This window comes from Mustela nivalis (assembly GCF_964662115.1).
Source record: "Mustela nivalis genome assembly, chromosome: 17".
Taxonomy (NCBI): Eukaryota; Metazoa; Chordata; class Mammalia; order Carnivora; family Mustelidae; genus Mustela; species Mustela nivalis.
Window position 1 is genome coordinate 26,539,270 of NC_139036.1, and position 19,281 is coordinate 26,558,550.

The 19,281-nt window shown below is 39.2% G+C and overlaps 1 protein-coding gene across 1 annotated transcript in view; it reads left to right on the forward strand.

Moving 5' to 3' along the window:
• The window catches only part of ACACA (acetyl-CoA carboxylase alpha), a gene marked incomplete at its 3' end in the record, with an annotated part of 204,764 nt that overhangs the window by 166,911 nt on the left and 18,572 nt on the right, over positions 1-19,281 (forward strand). Inside the window, exons 44-45 of the mRNA XM_082708529.1 lie at positions 2,783-2,903; positions 3,499-3,609. Of these exons, the coding sequence (XP_082564655.1) occupies positions 2,783-2,903; positions 3,499-3,609 (232 nt within the window). The remainder of the gene's footprint in view (positions 1-2,782; positions 2,904-3,498; positions 3,610-19,281) is intronic.

Below are 19,281 nucleotides of genomic sequence, written 5' to 3' on the forward strand. Positions count from 1 at the left end.
AATTTAGGAAGATCTGACATTTTCATAACATTAACTCTTGCCAGCAAGAAACATGGTATATGTTTTTCCATTTATTGAGGTGTATCTTCTAAAGTTTTGTGCTTTTTTTCATATAGGTTATGCCAGAAGTTCCCAGTCTTTCTTGATTCATAACACCCTTACTGACTCAGTAACCTCAGTAAAGGTTAGCAAATTGGGCTAAAAGATATACCCAGTATTTCTGTTTATTAAGTAGTCAGACCCAAACAACTTCATAAGTACTTATACTCTAACAATAATTATTTGGGAGGTATCATATACATAAATGAAAAGGGTTTTTAAAAAAATTTTTAAATAATTACAGCTACTTACTAACGGGATATCTGCATCTATACGAAATCTCAAGACTTGGATTAATCTTGGATGTAGCCACGCTTATTTCTTGTTCTGCATTGATTTTTTTGTGCAGAACTTGTTTTTTTTTTTCCCACAGAAACTGAAAACCCAGCTTTGCAAAGATAGGACATTTTCAGAGGAATATAGTATTATCTAATGTTTAATTATGAACTACCTAAATCTAGTAGTTCACCTGGAATCCAACAGGTACTCCATATCATAGTGTTTCTCTCAGGTATTCAAAATATCCCACAATGTCCCTGGAAGTTCACCTTGACACCAGAAGCACTGTGGTGCACCATGTGGGTATAATGAGGTTTTGCCATTTTTTAAATGTTTATTCCTAAATATTTTGCACCTTTTCTTGCTGTTTTGAATGGCATTCCCCCTCCCCATTGTATTTTTTAACTCTTTATAACTAATGTTTTAAGAAGCTGTTAATTTGTGGAGCACCTGGCTGGCTCAGTGCATTAAGCGTCTGCCTTCAGCTCAGGTCATGATCCGGGAGTCCTAGGATCAAGCCCCACATCGGGCTCCCCATCAGCAAGGAGTCTCCTTTTCCCTCTACTCTCCCTTGCCTCATGCTTTCTCCCTCTCAAATAAATAAATAAAATCTTTTTAAAAAATATTGATTTTGCATATTGCTTTTGTTAAATTAGCAAGTCCTTTTTCTTCTCTCAGCTACAGTTTCCTCATCTATAAAATGAAGATCAAGTAAATTAATATATGTAAAGCCCTTAGCACAAGACTGAGTACATAGTAAGCAGTTGAAAATCCTGGCCACTATTACCTGTAATGAGAGGACATTACCTATCACACTGGATTGCTGTGAGGATCAAAAATCATATATATTTATGGATGTGTTTTGTTGATTGTATTATACTATACAAAGATTGTTATTACAAATAACATTAAATTTAGTACTGCTTCAAAGAATGATAGTCTTAACACTAGAAGACTCAGACCATAGAGGAGAAAATCGGAAATTTGTGTTCTTTTTCATGTAATACAAAGGGAGAAGAAGCCACTTAAGTCATGAATCCCTGTGAAGCACTATGCAGTCCTTAGGAGGGAAAAGATCTGCTTTGCAGGAAAGGCTGACTGGACCCAGGATTGTTTGTGACTGCATGGCATGTGAGCCTTCCAGAAAGGACACATTAAACCCCCCCTCCAATTATTGTGGCTTATTAACCCCTTAAGGGAGATTAACCCTACCTGCAACGTACCTCTAGCATTTAGTGCCTAGATACAGAGCAAAAGGAAGAATTGGAGAATTCCTAGGAGAGGCTAAAAATAGAAATGCAAGGGAATCTGGGAAGTAAAGATGCAAAGCCAGAGGCCAAAGGCAAGGGCAAAGGGAAGGATTTGGTAGAAGATTAGAAGTAAAGAAAGAAGGGAACAGAGAACTATAAGGGTAAAAAAGTACTTTAAGAGCCACCGTGGGATATTTATTTATTATTTCAATTTATTAAACTATGCCCAGTGCCAAGCTTTCTGGATACACACAGAACAGTAAATAATATACGCCCATCTCTACTTCCAACTTTGTATTTTTCCTTTCTTTTATTAGTTGCATTCCCCATCTCCCATTTCCCATTATTAGCTATCACTCCAAATCCCCTGCCAAGAAGACAGATGAGTGGCTCCCACTGGATTCACAGGATGCTTTCTGGACAACTTGGCCACTATTTCATTTCCACACACATTCCACTTGCCCCTCCAGAACACTCGAGCCAGGACCCCTCCGTGTATGCACATGATATTTATGAAAGAGCAGGAATGGGCATGTACTGTTTTAATCTTCCTCTTAGTCCTGTCTTGAAAAGAGAAAGGATTTTTTGACTTGAGAAATTGGGCTGAGCATTCTCACTCGGCCTCTGAATTTTTTTTTTTTTATTCCTTTGTAACATTTATCTAAAATTGTTGATTTAATGGCTACTGTTGATTATAGGGAGATCTACATTGACCCCACTTTTAAGAAACTTGTTCTAGAAACTAAGACAGGGCCTCTAAAATCGGAGCGCCATCTATGTGTCAAGCCCTTTCTTTGTTGCTTTAGTTTAACTCTCATGTCAACCCTTAGAGGTAGACATTATCTCCATTTTACAGAAGTTACTATTATCTCCAGAGTTACATGGCTGCATGTGTCAGAGCAGGGATTTAAGCCTGTCTACTTAATTTCAGATTTTGCTCTTTCTGCTATACTATATTGCTTCCAGCAAGAATAGGTACCAAGCGAAGGAGGAAAGATACTTGAATGAAAAGTATAAGAAGAGTATATAAGACCTCTGGCTTTAAATAAGCTTGCAGGATGCTTTTAGCAGCCTTTGAATGGCTATTACTGTTTTTAAATGGATTGTTACTTTTGTGTTTAACCTTTATAATTTGGCATGGCTGTATCCATTAGGTACAAGATAACTGATATTATTGGGAAGGAAGAGGGACTTGGAGCAGAGAATCTTCGGGGCTCTGGAATGATTGCTGGAGAATCCTCATTGGCCTATGATGAGATTATCACCATCAGCCTGGTAAATCTTAACAGAATATGACCTTTTTGAAGGACCGACTGTGTGACTAGGAGTTATTTTTGTCCCATCTCTGCTATTCAGTCCCAAATGAGAACATTTCTTAAAAATTATATATCTACAATTTGATTTTCACTCTGCATCCTAATGTAAATAATTGAATATCCCAGATAAACCTAGCACCTCATTTTAGCCTTTAGTTTAACTTTTTTCTCTAAGCATTCTAACAGAGCTATAACAGCTTGAATTTCTTTTTTTTTTTTTTTTTTTTTTTAACTAATTTTCCTCTTACCTCTAGTGTAGATGCCAACCACCTGTGAAACAGGCAAAAGTATAAGAGAAGTAAAGAGCCTATGAACCTTTAAGGGTCTAATAGTTGAATCATTCATCGAATTCTGTACCATCTTTTCTTTACCAGGGAATTGTGAGGCTTAATATTATTAATCAAACTTTGCAAAAAGCAGTATTTTTTTTCTGTTAATGTGGATTTTATACATCTGTGCCTTAGTTCTTACAGCGGGGGAGGGACATAAATATGTGACATGTAGAATTTATTCTTTTCTTTCTTTTTTTTTTTTTGAATTTATTCTTTTTGAAGGTTACATGCCGGGCCATTGGGATTGGGGCTTACCTTGTCCGGCTGGGACAGAGAACCATCCAGGTTGAAAATTCTCACTTAATTCTGACCGGAGCTGGGGCCCTCAACAAAGTAAGTTTCTAGGGTCTGGGAGAAGTATGTGAAGCTGTTTGGAGATGATTGTGAATTCTTAATTCAAGACCCTGATTGAGGAGAAGCCATTCAGGCCATGCCTCCTTCAATCTTGTTTCCCTCTCCCTCCATCTTTCCTGCCCGTCACCTTGCTTACCTATTCATTCATTCATTTATTGTATTCAGCAAATATTTTAAGGACCTGCTATGTGCCAGGCACTGTTCCAAGCCCTTTGGATATGTTCATGAACAAACCATATAGAACTCATGCTGTGAAGGATTTACATTCTAGTGTCTTTCTAGAAAGAGAATTAATTGAATGCTTTTTTTTTCTGCTCTCCTTCCCTTTTTCTCATCTATGAATAAGTGAAGAGATCTCTTCCCAGATGCGGAGCTGTCTCTGAAACATCTTCTGAACGTATTGACAATATCAAGTTTTAATGTTCTGAGAAATTTGTGAATGTACCTCTTAAAAAGGACAATTAACAGTGGTCCATTTTACATAGAGGAAGTAATTGGTAAATACTGAATGGAGAGATGGGTGGACAGATGCTTGGATGGATTGCTGGAAAAGAGTATGACAGAGATTTATCATGCCCGAAGAAGAAATTCTTACGCAAGATGCCTGGGTGGCTCAGTCAGTTGGATCTCTGACTCTTGATTTTGGCTTGGGTCATGATCTTGGGGTTGTGGGATCAAGCCCTGCATCAGGCTCTGTGCTCAGTGGGGAGTCTGCTTGAGGTTTCTCTTTCTCCCTCTGCCCCTCTCCCCTGTGCTCATCATCTTTCTCTTCCTCCTCTCTCTCTCAAAATAAATCCTAACAAAGAAAGGGTGGTGGGAGGGAGGAGGAAGGAAAGAAAGAAGGAAGGAAGGAAGGAAGGAAGGAAGGAAGGAAGGAAGGAAGGAAGGAAAATCTTGTGCCTTTTTAATCCGAGCTCATTGGGGCTTTTCCAAGGCGGGGGGAAGAAAAAAAGTTTGTGAGGTCACTGCTTGTAAGAGTGAAAACTATCTAAGAATACCTGGATGTACAAAAGGCGATGTAGTTCTGATTTCTCTGGAGACATAGGAAAATTATTTTCTCTCCAGAGCCAGGAGTATGTAATAGTCTAGGACCGGCTGGCTCACTTGTACAACTAATGTAACCTCTCAGCTCCTCCGATTTCTTTGTCTGTCAAAGGGGGCTAATAATTTACACACTTAAATGATATGGTGGACATCAAATGGGAAAACATGAGTAAAAGTACATCGTACCTGGCACAAAGTGTTGATCCTCTTTACAACTTCAGTTCCCTATTCGTCTTTCTTACATGATTTGCTGATTTATCTTGAGTTATATGCACGCTGAATTATATCAGATACTGGGTTTACTAGACTTGCACAGACTTTCTCAAACCTTGACTTTCCAGGGGAAAGATAGGAATCAAATGTCCTGTTATCTCCTTTTTGAAAAGCTGATATATATCCACTGGTCCAGTTAGCTTTTGGAGCTGTCAGAAATGAGGAGAATCGTTTGATGCGATCAGTTTGCTCTCTGCATTCATATGAGGTCTGTATTTTTGCTTTTCCCTCCAAGTAAAGGCAAAAGCAGAACTACCAATGGCAAACTTGGATACCCCGCTCCCTTTTTGGAAAGTGGCTTAGAAATAAAGATTGGGAACTGCCACTACGAAGGAGACTATTACTGTGGGAGTAACTGCTGAGAATCTTATTTTATTTTATTTTTTTTCAAGTTGCTCTTTTGGATACCTTCTTAGGATGAGATATTGATGACTATAGAAAAGAATTGTAGGTGTGACTATCTGTAAGGGTAGAATTTTAAAAAGACACATGTATTCCCTTAATGTTCCCATCCTTTCCCCTTAGCAAAAAGCTAATTTCTGAAATGTATTTCATTACGTTTTCTTATTTTCTTCCTAATAATATGTTCTACTCAAAGAGTAATACAAAAAGCAAAGGTGCTTTTGCTGCTGCTGGGGGTTTTTGTTTGGTTGGTTTTTGGTAAAAACTTGCTAGTTGCCTTCCATTTGTGCCATAAAGAAAGCACTAGGGAATTTTTCTTAAAATCTGGTTGAATTGTTCTGATCAGATTTATTATGTTCTCCCCTCTTCGTAGCCTGCAGGGCTGCTTGTTGAAGGAGAAGTGTAGTTGCAGGGGGAAAGACAGGGAAAGCTGCAGCCGTAACTTACCAGACAATGCTCCTTTTCAGAAGGATGTGATCATTTGTAGCTGAAGGGAGAGAAGTTATAGAGGTTACCTAATCCTGCCCTGCCTGCTTCACTGTCTTCATGTCAGTGCCTCTTCAGTACATAGACATGTTGTTGGAAGACACCCGATTTCATGCAAATTCATTCAGAATGTCCTGTGTGCCCCTTCACCTATCCAGGATGAAAAAGGACACTATACGGAAGCTGTACGCTTAGATTGCTTCTTCCGACTCACTCCTTTTGCGTGTTCTGTCTTTGTGTATAAGTGGTGCTTTCGACATCTCTGTTTGCCTTTCTTTCTGTAGGAATCTGTCTCTGTGGGTGTGTGCAGGTCACTCTGAGGGCAAGTCTCTTCCTGGGTGAGTGCTGGTGTCTCTCTTTGTGTCTGTATCTTGCTTCTAGGTCCCTCTCTTTCTCTCTGTATGCCTCCCTGAGTATCCATGTGTGAGGAAGTCTTTGTGTGTGTCTGAAAACACTGTAGAGCTTCCTTAAGCCTTAACCATTTTGCTCGGGTGTGCGTGTACCTGTGCAAAGTGGAAATGTAGGTAGTATATGCAAGCTTTGAGACTGTAAACATTTGACCCCCACCTTTTTGAGTCTTCATCCTTTATGTTAAACATTGGGGTGAAGAATAGGAAGGGAGGGGGTGTGCAGAGGTTGTAGGAAAAAAGAAATCTGTGTGTGCAAGTGCCGATCCCGTTGACCCCTTTGAAAATTGAAATAATGATAATGCGCGTCTCCTGACTGCATCAAAGTATCAGCACATCAAAAGCCAGGAGGCATGAAATGCAAATGATAAAGTGAAAGCAGATGGATTGTGCATGATCGCCTGATGCCCAATGAATTTTAAAAGGTGCCGGTTTGTAAGGGGGGGTATGGTGGGGGTTGGGGGTGAGGGGACTGAAATAAACACGTTATCCCTGCAATTTTTTTTTTGTTCTTGACGCTCACTCCTGACAATATTTTTTCACACTTGAGTGAACACCCACTCCATCTCTCTCTCCCTTTCTCCCTCTCTCTTTCTCTCTCTCTTTCTCGCTCCTCTCCAAATCCCCCCCACCCCGCCCCCAGCTCTTACACGTCTCAGGTCATGTCGCTGCAGCTCCGGTGGAAATAATAAGATATAAACCACGAGGTTGTTATTTGCATAGAAATAGCATGGAGCCCCAGGCAGCAAGGGAGAAGGACACAGGGATCATTTGTCTAAAATTTTAATGAAAACTTTTGCTGAGGCAGAGATTTTTTTGGAACTTTCTTTCTCCCTGCTTTTCTCCTCCCCTCCCTACCCCACCCCCAAGCCCCATCGCTGATTTGACTTAACATGGTTCAATTTAAAGAGAAAGAGTTGACACACCACCTATCATATTCCTGTAATACAGCAACATGTAAATTGTTTGTTCCTTTAATAGATATGAAGCTGGAGAGACACACATTCCCAACTTAATACATTGCATGTATGCGTCAAGCTTTTATGGCCACACTCCATCTCAGTGCACACGTGATGTTGCCTGTCGTTAGCCGACCTGTTTTTAATTAGTTTAGACCTTCCTACCTTTTGCTTCCAAAGACTCTTACTTTTTAAAGGTTTTCTCTTTGTAGCCAACAGTAGTAACCTGCAAATAAAAAATAATATTCTGGCAGTTTCCTGTTTTTTTTTACTTTCAGTGGTTTTACTGTACATTTACACATTTTATTCAGGGGCACCATCCTTTGCCACTGTGTCTTTTGTTCCAAAACCAGAAAGTGCTTCCTGCATTTGTATTTTTATCCCTTTACCCTTGCCTCAGTATTTGTATAATCTCTTTTCTTGTCTATCTTGCTCTCTGTTGCCCATAGTTATTTGTAAAACATTGAGAATATTACCAAGTTGAGAAGTACGGTATCTGGGTTTTTTTAAGTGCCGCAGAAGCAGATTTGCCATTTAAACTAAAGACAGTGGACTGGTCATTAGAAGCAGTCTGGATGGCTTTATTTGAAACTTAAAATCAAGAACATGAGTCTAGCTCCTTGCGACCTTCTGGGGTGAGCTAGTGGTGTCAGGGCTGTTTTACAGATGGGAAGACTAAAACAGAGGTAAAGTGACTTGGTTCCATAGGCAGAGATTAAATCAGCATGAGAACATGAATTTCCATGTCTCCCCCAAATTTCATTCAAGGTGGGCTCAGTCCCCTGTGTTTAGTGTCCACAAAGCCTGAGAAGAGAAGATGGTCTGGTCATTTTCCTTTTTGTGCAAATGTCATGGGCATGATGAGCTTCCAAGGGTCTGCTATTTCATGTCACCCAAGGTAGAAGATCATGGGTTTCTAGCTCTACAAACTGTAGGCTGTAGGTGGCAGATGGCTTAGAATACCTCACTGAGTGGTAAGACAGACCTGGTGGATGGGACAGACTAGCTGGCTTGAAGGGTGTCATGCTAGTCTGGCAGAGACAGCAGCCTGTCTGCTCCGGGAACTGGTGAGATGGACCCTTACAGGGCTGGGACAGTTTTTAGTCATAAACTCCTAAGTCAAGGTGCCACTGGATATTTCCAGGAACTTTCAGATTTACTTCCCCTACCCCACCACTCCTCTCTGTTTCTACACAATATCTTGAACATGACATTAGGTGGTGGGTAGGCTCAAAGGGCTAGTATTGTAAGGGAACACTGATATAAATGAGACCTGCTAGTTCTCAGTCCATCCCCCAGATTGGTGAAATATACACAGACAAATCAGAATTTGCAATTTATAGCCTATCCTAATTGTCCGTGGAGGTAGGCATGTGCCAATGGCTGTGATAGATGGATTTTAGATTCAGGAGTTGATATGTGACATTTTAAAGCTTCTCCTTTAAGGGAAAAAAAAAACTCCCATAATCTCATCTCCCTTACCCTGTCCCTACTGAATCTGCCGGAAAAGAAGAGATTAGATGGTGGTGTGGCTAGGGCTATATATGTTAGGCCAATAGGGCCCTAATTCTAACCTTGCTTTTGAGACTTGATACAAGTCCTTCTCTGGATCTTAGTTTCCAAACATATTTTTATGTGTCTGTGCAATGTGAAATGTGAAGTTGTTGCTCATTTTGTCAGATACAATATCAGAGTTCCTTCCATGAGTTTGTGGGACTGGGGACTTGTATATTCTCTGTACTCCCCCGTGACTCTGTGACACACAACATGAGAGAGTCATGGAGGCTCAAGAAGGGAAGGAGAGAGGAGTGCCTGGCTGGCTGGCTCAGTCAGTAAAGCATGTGGCTGTTGGTCTTGGGATCACGAATTCGAGTCTCACATTGAGTGTAGAGATTACTTTAAAGAATCATAAATGAAAATAATTTTTTTTAAAAAGGAAAGATAATTTGGCTCTCACCATGAGTGAGCATTATAACTTTCATGTAACTTAAAGAGCTGGAATGGTTAAAAGCATGGACACTAGACCCAAGCTACATGGGTTTAATTCCTGGCTCTACTACCGACTAGTTGTGTGACCTTGGGACAATAACTTTGCTGGGTCGCAGTTGTACTAACTGTTAAATGAAGATAATAGTACCTGTTTACCAGGTCTTGTGAGGATTAAATGTGTTGATACAGGTAAATCACTGACATTGTTGCAGTGGTCCCTGAGATGAATATGGAGTCCTTTCTTGTTGCAACTCATGATTCAGGCCCCGGAAAGGAAATAAAAACACAACATTCTCTCTACTTTCTGATCCTTTGAGAGCAAAAATTCCTTTTAAGAAAATGTTAGGTGTCAGTGCCAGCCGTAGCAGTGCATTCATGTATTGACTTTCCCAATAGATGTTATCTAAAGACAATCACCGCACTTTGGAAAGCCATTAACGTCAGAGACGCCATGTTCAGTCCTGATAGGGTAGTATATGTGTCATTCATCTGTCTACAGGAGTCCCCAAGGACTTGTTGCTACAATAGCCCATAATCACTCTAAGGATCAGACCAGCAATTTGCATTTTTAAAAGTCCCTAACTACCTATTTTCACAATAGACAGTCCCTGTACTCCGGAAGCTCCAGATGGGATCACTCTCCCTTTAAAGAGGGCATTTGAGCTTCCTTTCTGAGTAAGCCTGGCTTTAGCATTATGAATGAGTTCTCAGAAAGGATTGCAATGGGCACATCTTGGTTTTCAAGCCCTATTCCCCCATACCCCAAACACACACACACACACACACACACACACAAACACGCACACATGGAATGGGCAAACCTGGCCCCATTTTGGGGGTTAGTCTATGTTTCATTTGATGTTCCTCAGGTTTGGTAGTTCCTCAAGGAGTTGTTTTGTGTTTCACCTTGGTTCTTCAGGTATGTTTGACTTCATTAGGGAATCACTGTGACCTGCCCTCAGCCTGATCGTCCAGTTTGGAGATCTTGCAGGGTAGAATATCTCTTTAGAGCTCCTTTAGACATTGCCTCTGACTAGAGAGATCTGTGTAGGTATGGTGGCTTGGAGACTACTGAACTTCTAGATGAAGTGAAAGCTCTGAAGCACTGCCTGAGGCTTTATTATTTTTTTTTTAAGTTTTATTTATTTATCAGAGGGGGGGGGGAGAGAGCAAGCACAGGCAGGCAGAATGGTAGGCAGAGGCAGAGGGAGAAGCAGGCTCCCCGCTGAGCAAGGAGCCTGATGTGGGACTCAATCCCAGGACGCTGGGATCATGACCTGAGCTGAAGGCAGCTGCTTAACCAACTGAGCCACCCAGGCGTCCCTGCCTGAGGCTTTAAATACAGACTCAGGAATTGCCGTGTTTGACAGCCTCTTAAAATTTGCTCAAACTTCTTGAAGTTACAAAATCTGTAGATTTAAAAAAAAAAAAAAAGCAAATAGAAACTATTGATTATTCCCCTCCCTGCCATTTATTAGGTAAGTAACTTTGGGCTTTCATCTATTTCAGTCTCAGTTTCCTCTTTACAAAACACATTTCCCACTTCAAGATGAAGACAAGAGGATCTCTTGATCTGAAATACTCTTTAATTTCTAGTACTCTGTTATGCTGTGAAGATGTATATTAATTTGTAGCCAGGAAATTATGTTAGGCTGGAGCAGGGGGAGGGTAGATTGGGGATGAGGGTGGGTAGGATCTAAAATAGTTGCTACATATAAGGGTGTTATATACTAGGTAGATTACATATTAGTGATATGTGAAGTTACTACATAGTAGCAAGATTAGGAATGGGAGTTGTAAAGCATAGTTACTGAAAAATGTGTTCATCTCATTTCTTGTCCATATTACGAAAAATAAATGCCACATAGTAGCATGGTAGTACTGCTACTACTGACGACAGCAAGGGGCCATAGAATTATAATTATTGGAAGTGGAAGATCTTCAAAAGCCCAACCACCCAACCATTGTTTGAATTTCTTCTGTAACACCACTGCCAAATAATCATTTGGTTCTGCTTGAAAAAACCCAGCTGAAGGGGAGCTCGGTACTTTATGAGCCAGTCCCTTTCATCTATATGAAGTTCTCTCTTACATTTAGCTATAGCCTGTTCCTTTGCATAGACAGGCCAATTCCTTTTTTAAAATAGTGTTCAAAATTAGCAAAGCAGCTCCTAGTGTGGTGGTGTAACCATGTACTTTGCTTTCAGAGTCTAGCCTTGTCTTAAGAACAAACACAGCAAAGATAAAAATGCTATCCAAAGATAGAAAGGAAACTGGTTTCATAAATAACATTCTTGCCAGCCAAAACTGAAATGAAGGATTACAGGAGAAACAGCTCAAACGTCCACCATTTGAAAGTACTCTGTAGAATGTTGGGGGTCTGCTGTATAGTGTCCCATAAAGCGTTTGGAGCCTGATTATCTCCTGTTTCCCCACCACTGGCCTTGTTGACCCTATACACAGAGAATGATTTCTTGGGTCTGTGTGTTTAGATACTAGTTAAAACTCATTGGGTCCAATGTTAGGTAGTACTTATTTCAGGAATCAGTAAAGATGATGTGGACTGAGGTACACAACCAAATCTAAAATCTAAACCAAATCTAAAATCCTAGAATCAGTTTCCCTCTCACCTCACTGAGCAGCCTCCAGCTCACTTTCTATATGTGCACCTTTGTCATCTCTCTGCCATAGCTCCAGAGTGTCCATTTCAACTTCCAGGATTGTGCTGCTTTCTGAGTGTTGGGAGGGAAGAAGTGCCTCTGTCTCGCAGGCTCTGTGGCATGCAGGGTCTCTGCACTTTCTGCCTCTAACAAAACACTGTCCCTGAACGCAAGCTAAGTGCCCTTGTAGGACTGTGAGCATGATCCCATAGGTAGAGCTGATCAGCTTCTTCATTTTTCAGGCAGTCATATGTTAGACCTTCTTATGCTGGATTTTCTTCACCTTTCTCTCTTTCTATAAATGTTCATAGCTCTGTCTTTGCAAATTAGTGTTCACTGGAAGCTTTGCTATTCCATTTACCCTACTCTTCTCCCTTTAACCTTTCTTCTCCCCAGTCCCAGCCTGAAACCCAAGTAAATTAGCTTCTCACCCTGGCCCCCAGTTTAAAAAAAAAAAAAAAAAAAGAACCATGCTCCTCCAACAGTGTCTGTTCTTGGATTTGCAGTCAGCAGCCATCTCCAATAACCATCAGGCTGTCAGCTTTGCAGCTCCCCACTACCTCCCACCTCCCCCATCACTCACCAGAGGAAAAAGAGAACCAGAGCAAGAGCTTGAAATATATCATGCAATAGTGTATCATGAATTTGTTGTGAATCACAGCGGTGAAGCAGGTTTATTTATTTCTGAGACCTTAAATCAATACAAAGTAGGTCTCTTAGTTCTGAAGCTGGGATGGAGTGTGAAAAAATGAGCCCATTGTACTCTTAAAACTTTGGGGAAAGGAGATGACAGCTATATAATTCCATTTACCAGGCACTAGGGGCTTTAATGTGAAGGTGACAGGGAGCTCTTTGTGCATTTAGAGCACCATATCTTCTAAATAAAAGATCTGTAGACTTGATAGTGGAGCATAGCTCCAAGTTTAATAATCTCCAAGCATTAGACCAAGCCAATATGTTCCCAAGTCAGAGAGTTCCCCCCCAAACACTCATAAATTAAAAGTGCAAGAACTGCACACGTTGGTAGATTAGGAATGCAAGGACTCCAGTCTTTCCTAGGAGAAAGACAGACCTGGGCTCTGGCTGTGCACAGGCTTCTCTGTGAATATGATAAAGACGCAGAAAACGAGACTATTTAGAAACCTGGCTCCTGGCTGTTCGTCATTCTAGGGAATGTCCCCTGTGCTGGATCCATATCTAGCTCTGTCCTCTCTCACTGGCCATCTTCATACATCTAATCAGCTAATGTACACAGTCAGGAGTGTTGAATTATGAAAGGAGAAGCTTTAAGAGCTGGTTAGATTGAACTACAGATTACCATGCCCAAGCGTCGAGTTTTTCTGGTTGATCCTTGACTGGTTCCTAATTTTAATAATGTCTCAGTGTCTGGAATTTAAGCCTTTTGAAATAGTATGTTCATAAGAGAAATTGACAAATCAGTGTTATTAAGGAAAAGGACCCACCCAAATTTCACTAACAGCATACAGTGCAAATATGAGAAGTGAAGACCATTGGAACATATAATCAAGTTTTGAGTATCTTCATTTTCTATCTGACCCACTGATAAAATATGCCTTTTCTCAGCAGATAAAGCAGGTTTATACAGCTCAGTAGAGCAACCCTAATATAATATGGCTTGATATTAGATAGAGTTACTAGCTTAATTCAGGCTCAGGTAGAGAATTTTGAAAGAAAAACCCAATGTCTGCACTGGGGAAAACTTAAAGGATGGGAAAATTGAACCACTCATTTTGCTTAAGAAAGCTGCTACATTTATAACACTAATATGGAAGTTTTCTTTTGCTTATAGTAGTTCAACTTGCTGAAAATATAAATCAAAGCTGAGTTTTTATAGAGCACTAAGCATTATGGCAGTTCACATGCATTTACTGCATGCCAGTTAGGTGTAAAGTTCTGTTCTTGTGCTGTGGGCATACAAAGATGATTTCTGCTTTCATGGAGCTTCACATTTAGCCTTGAAAGACAGTAACAGGCTTTTCATGTGTTCTAAGGGTAAAAAATAAAATCGCTGCCCACCCTATGTAAATAAGAAAACACAAAAAGGCTGCTGGGATGAACAGCTGGTGCTACTGCATGAGAAACGGGGCCCCAGCGAGCATGGAACTCTTGACCTCACCCCTGGTGGGCCCAGGAGGTCAGTCACACAGCCCTCTGCCTTCCACACCAGCCTCATGTCTTCTGTCCTCGTCAGAAACCCACTGGAATTTTTAAAAAAACTTTCCTTTTGAAAACATCTGCTAGAAGAATGTTATTGAGAATATGTGAAGACTCTTCACAACTCAATTTTAAGAAAACAACAGTCAGTTTAAAAATGCTTTAATTTGGGGGACCTGGGTGGCTCCATCAGTTAAGCCTCTGGTTCTTGATTTGGGCTCAGGGTCGTGGGATGGAGCCCTATGTTGGGCTCCACGCTCAGTGAGGAGTCTGCTTGAGATTCTCTCTCTCCCTCTGCCCCCTGCATGCCAACGCTTGCTCACTCTTTCTAAAATAAATAAATCTTTTAAAAATTAAAAAATGATTATTGACATTGGGGAGGGTATAGTGCTATGGTGAGTGCTGTGAAGTGTGTAAACCTGGCCATTCACAGACCTGTACCCCTGGGGCTAAAAATACATTATAAGTTTATAAAAAAAAATAAAAAGATTTTAAAAATTTAAAAATGGGTTTAATTTAATTTTCTAAAGAAATTTGAACAGACATTTCAGCAAAAAAGATAGGAGGATGGTAAATGAGCACATGAAAGGTTGCTTATCATTAGGGAAATGCAAATTTAAAACCACAATTAGGCATCACTAAAACAAAGGAAAAAATGTATTTAATAAAGGAAAATTTTAACTGACAATATTAAGTATTCATGAGAATGCAGAACAACTGGAACTCTTGTACATATTGGTGGGAATGTGAAAGGGAACAGCCACTTTGAAAAAATGTAAACAAGAATGAGATCTTGCTATTTGAAACAACATGGATGGATGTAGAAGATATAATGCTAAGTAAAATAAGCCAGTCAGAGAAAGACAAATACCATATGATTTCACTCATATGTGAAATCTAAAAACAAAACAAAGGAACAAAGGAAAAAAGACAAAAAACCAGACTCATTACAGAGAACAAAATGATGGTTTGTAGAGGGGAGTTTGATGGGGGTGATGGGTGAAATAGGCAAAAAGTAAAAGAAAAAGTACACTGATCTAGATGAGCCCTGAGTAATACAGGAAATTGCTGAACCATTATATTGTATGCTTGAAGCTGGTACAACACTGTATGTTAATTGTATTCCAATTAAAAAAAAAAGTTTGGCACCTTTTTAAAAAAAGACAAATTTTTGTATACAATCTGCAGTTCTCTTCCTGGGAGAAATGAAATATACATCCACACCAAAACCTGTCCACAAATGTCAGTTGCAGCTTTATTCGTAATATCCCCAAACCAGAGATGACCCACTTACCTAAATGTCCACCAAGAGACAAACAGATGAACAAATTGTGGTACTTCCATAAAATGGAATATTATGTCACAGTGAAAGGAACTTCTGACACCTATATCAGCATAAATGAATCTCAGATGTATTACACTAATTGAAACTAGACTCCAAATACTAGGTAGTATATTTATATTTATAGACATCATAGGAAAGGTAAAACTTTTGAGGCAGAACACAGGGAAGAAGGGAATTGATTATAAAGGAGATAAGGGAAATTTTTTTAATCCAAGTGTAGTTATCGTACAGTATCATACTGGTTTCAGGCATACAACATAAGTGCTTCAGCAGTTGTGTACATGATGAAGCGGTCACCACCATACAGCTAGCTACCACCAGTTATCTTAAAGTTGTTACCATATTGGGTTTTTTAAAAAGATTCTATTTTTTTGTTTGTCAGGGAGCAAGAGAGCACAGGCAGGGGGAGCAGCAGGCAGAGTGAGAATCAGGATCTCCCCTGAGCAAGGAGCCCGATGCAGGACTCAATTCCAGGACCCTGGGATCATGACCTGAGGCAAAGGCAGCCGCTTAACTCACTGAGCCACCCTGGCAGCCACCATATTGTTGACTATATTGCCTATGTTTTACATTACATTCCCATGACTTATTTTTTTTGTAACTGGAAGTTTGTACCTTTTAATCTCCTTCCCCTATTTTGTTTACCCTCCCCAACACACTTCCAATGGTAGCAACCACCATTATGTTTTCGGGAGTCTATTTGGTTTTTTTAGATTCTGCATATAAATAAAGCCATATGGCATTTGTCTTTCTCTGATTTATTTCAGTTAGCATAGTATCTTTAATGTCCATCCATGTCATCACAAATGGAAAGATTTTTTTTATGGCTGAGTAATTCTCTATTATACACATACATCTTCACTATCCATTCATCTGTTGATAAGATACTTAGGTTGCTTCCATACTGTGGCTATTGTACATAATGCTACAATGAACATAGGAGTGTATGTATCCTTTTGAATTGGTGTTTTCATTTTGTTTGGTTAAATAGCCAGAAATGGAATTGCTGGGTCATATGGTAATTCTATTTTTAATTTTTTTGAGGAACCTCCATACAGTGGCTGGTCCCATTTGTGTTCCCATCACCAGTATATGATGGTTCCCTCTTCTCTTCCTCCTTGTCCAACATTTGTTATTTCTTTTTTCTTTGTTTTTGATACTAGCCATTCTGATGGATACGAGGTTGTATCTTACTGTGGTTTTGGTTTGCATTTCCCTGATGATTAGTGATGTTGAGAACCTTGTCATGTGCCTCTTGGCCATCTATATGTCATCTTTGGAAAATTGTCTATTCAGGTCCTGTGTCTGTTTTTTAATTGGATCATTCTTTTTTTTATATACTGAGTTGCGTGCATTCTTTCTATATTTTAGATATTTACCTCTTATTGGATATATCATTTGCAAATACTTCCCATTTATTAGGTTGCCTTTTCATGTTGTTGATGGTTTGATTCACTCTGCCAACCCTTTTTAGTTTGATGAAGTTCCATTGGTTTATTTTTGCTTTCCTTGCCATTGCCTGTGGAGACCAATCCAAAAAAATATTGCTAAAACTGATGTCAAGAATTTACTGTCTATATTTTCTTCTAGGGATTTATGCTTCTAGTCTTACATTTAAGTCTTTAAGCCATTTTGAGTGTACTTTTGTGTACGGTGTAAGAAAATAGTCCAGTTTTATTCTTTTGCATGTAGTTGTCCATTTTTTCCAAAACCATTTATTGAAGAGCCTGTCTTTTCCTTATTGTATATTCTTGTCTCCTTTATTTAAAATTAATTGGCCATATAAGCATGGGTTTATTTCTGAATGCTATATTCTGTTCCATTGATCTGTGTCTGATTTTGTGCCAATACCATAATCTTGAATTACGTATAGCTTTGTAACATAGTTTGAAATCAGGGAGTGTGATACCTCCAGCTTTTTTGTTCTTTCTCAGGAGTGCTTTGGCTAGTTAGGTCTTTCATGGTTTCATAGAAATTTTAGGATTATGTATTCTAAATCTGTGAAAAATACCATTTTGATAGGGTACTTTGATGGGGATTGCATTGACTCTGTAGATTCCTTTAGCTAATGTGGACATTTTAACAATATTAATTCTTTCAGTCCATGAGTATAGATGATCTGTCCTTTATTTGTGTCTTTTTCAGTTTCTTTCATCAGTGTTTTACAGTTTGAGAGCACATGTTTTTCACCTCCTTGGTTAAATTTAATTCTAGGCATTTTATTCTTTTTGTTTTAAGTGGGATTGTTTTCTTAATTTCTCTTTCTGCTAGTTCATCGTTAGTCTATAGAAACACAACAGATTGGGTGCCTGGGTGGCTCAGTGGGTTAAGCTTCTGCCTGCGGCTCAGGTCATGATCCCAGGGCCCTGGGATTGAGCCCCACATCGGGCTCTCTGCTCAGCAGGGAGCCTGCTTCCACCTCTCTCTCTGCCTGCCTCTCTGTCTACTTGTGATCTCTGTCTGTCAAATAAATAAATAAAATCTTTAAAAAAAGAAAGAAATACAACAGATTTCTATATATTAATTTTGTATCCTGGAACTTTACTGAATTAATTTATTAGTTCTAATAGTTTTTTTTTTTTTTTAAAGATTTTATTTATTTGAGAGAAAGAGAAGGAGTAGGGGGAAGGGCAGAGGAGAGGGGAGAATCAGACTTTCTGCTGAGCAGGGAGTCTGATATGAGGCTTGATCCCAGGACTCTGGGATCATGACCTGAGCCAAACAGGCAAACACTTAATGGACTGAGCCATCCAGGTGCCCAAGTTCTAACAGGTTTTTTGGTGGAATCTTTGGGGTTTTCTCTATAGTATCATGTCATCTGCAAATCATGACAATAAAGAGGTATGCTCTTCTTGTCTAAATTGGATGCCTTTTATTTATTTTTCTTGTCTGATTGCTGTGGCTAGGACCTCCAGTACCATCTTGAATAAAAGTGATGACAGTGGGCATCCTTATCTTATTTCTGATCTTAAAGGAAAAGCTTTCAGCTTTTCACTGTTGAGTATGATGTTAGGTATGGTTTTGTCATCTGTGCCTTTTATTATGTTGAGGTATGTTCTCTCTATACCCATTTTGTTGAGAGTTTTTTATAAATGGGTTTTGATTCTTACTAAATGCTTTTCTGTATTTATTGAGATGACCATATGATTTTTATACTTCCTTCTTTTTTTTTTTTTAAATGTGGGGTATTACACTGATTGATTTGCAGATATTGAACCATCCTTGCATCACTGGAATAAATCCCACATGATTATGGTGTATCATCCTTTTAATGTATTGTTGAATTCAGTTTGCTAATCTTTTTTTTGTTTTGTTTTTTGAGGGTTTTTGCATTTATGTTCATCAGGGATATTAGCCTGTAAGAGTGTGTGTGTGTGTGTGTGTGTGTGTGTGTTGCTTTGTGGTTTTGTTATCAGGGTAATGCTGACCTCATAGAATGAGTTCAGGAGTAATCTTTTCAATTTTTTGGAATAGTTTGAGAAGGATAGGTATTAACTGTTTTTTAAATGTTTGGTAGAATTCACCTGTGAAGCCATCTGGACCTGGACTTTTGTTTTGGGGGAGTTTTTTTTGGTTACTGACTCAATTTCATTAATAGTATTTGGTCTGTTCAGATTTTTTTATTTATTCCTGATTTAGTCTTGGAAGATTGTATGTTTCTAGGAATTTATCCATTTTTTCTAGGCTGTCCCATTTGTTGACATATAATAATTATTCACTGTAGTCTATTATGATCTTTTATATTTCTGTTGTATTGGTTTTAACTTCTCTTTCATTTCTGATTTGGGCCTCTTTTTTTTCTTATGAGTCTGGCTAAAGGTTTATCAACTTTGTTTTCATTTCTAAGAACCAGCTCTTAGTTTCATTGGTCATTTCTGTTGTTTTTGTAGTCTGTTTCATTTTATTTCCACT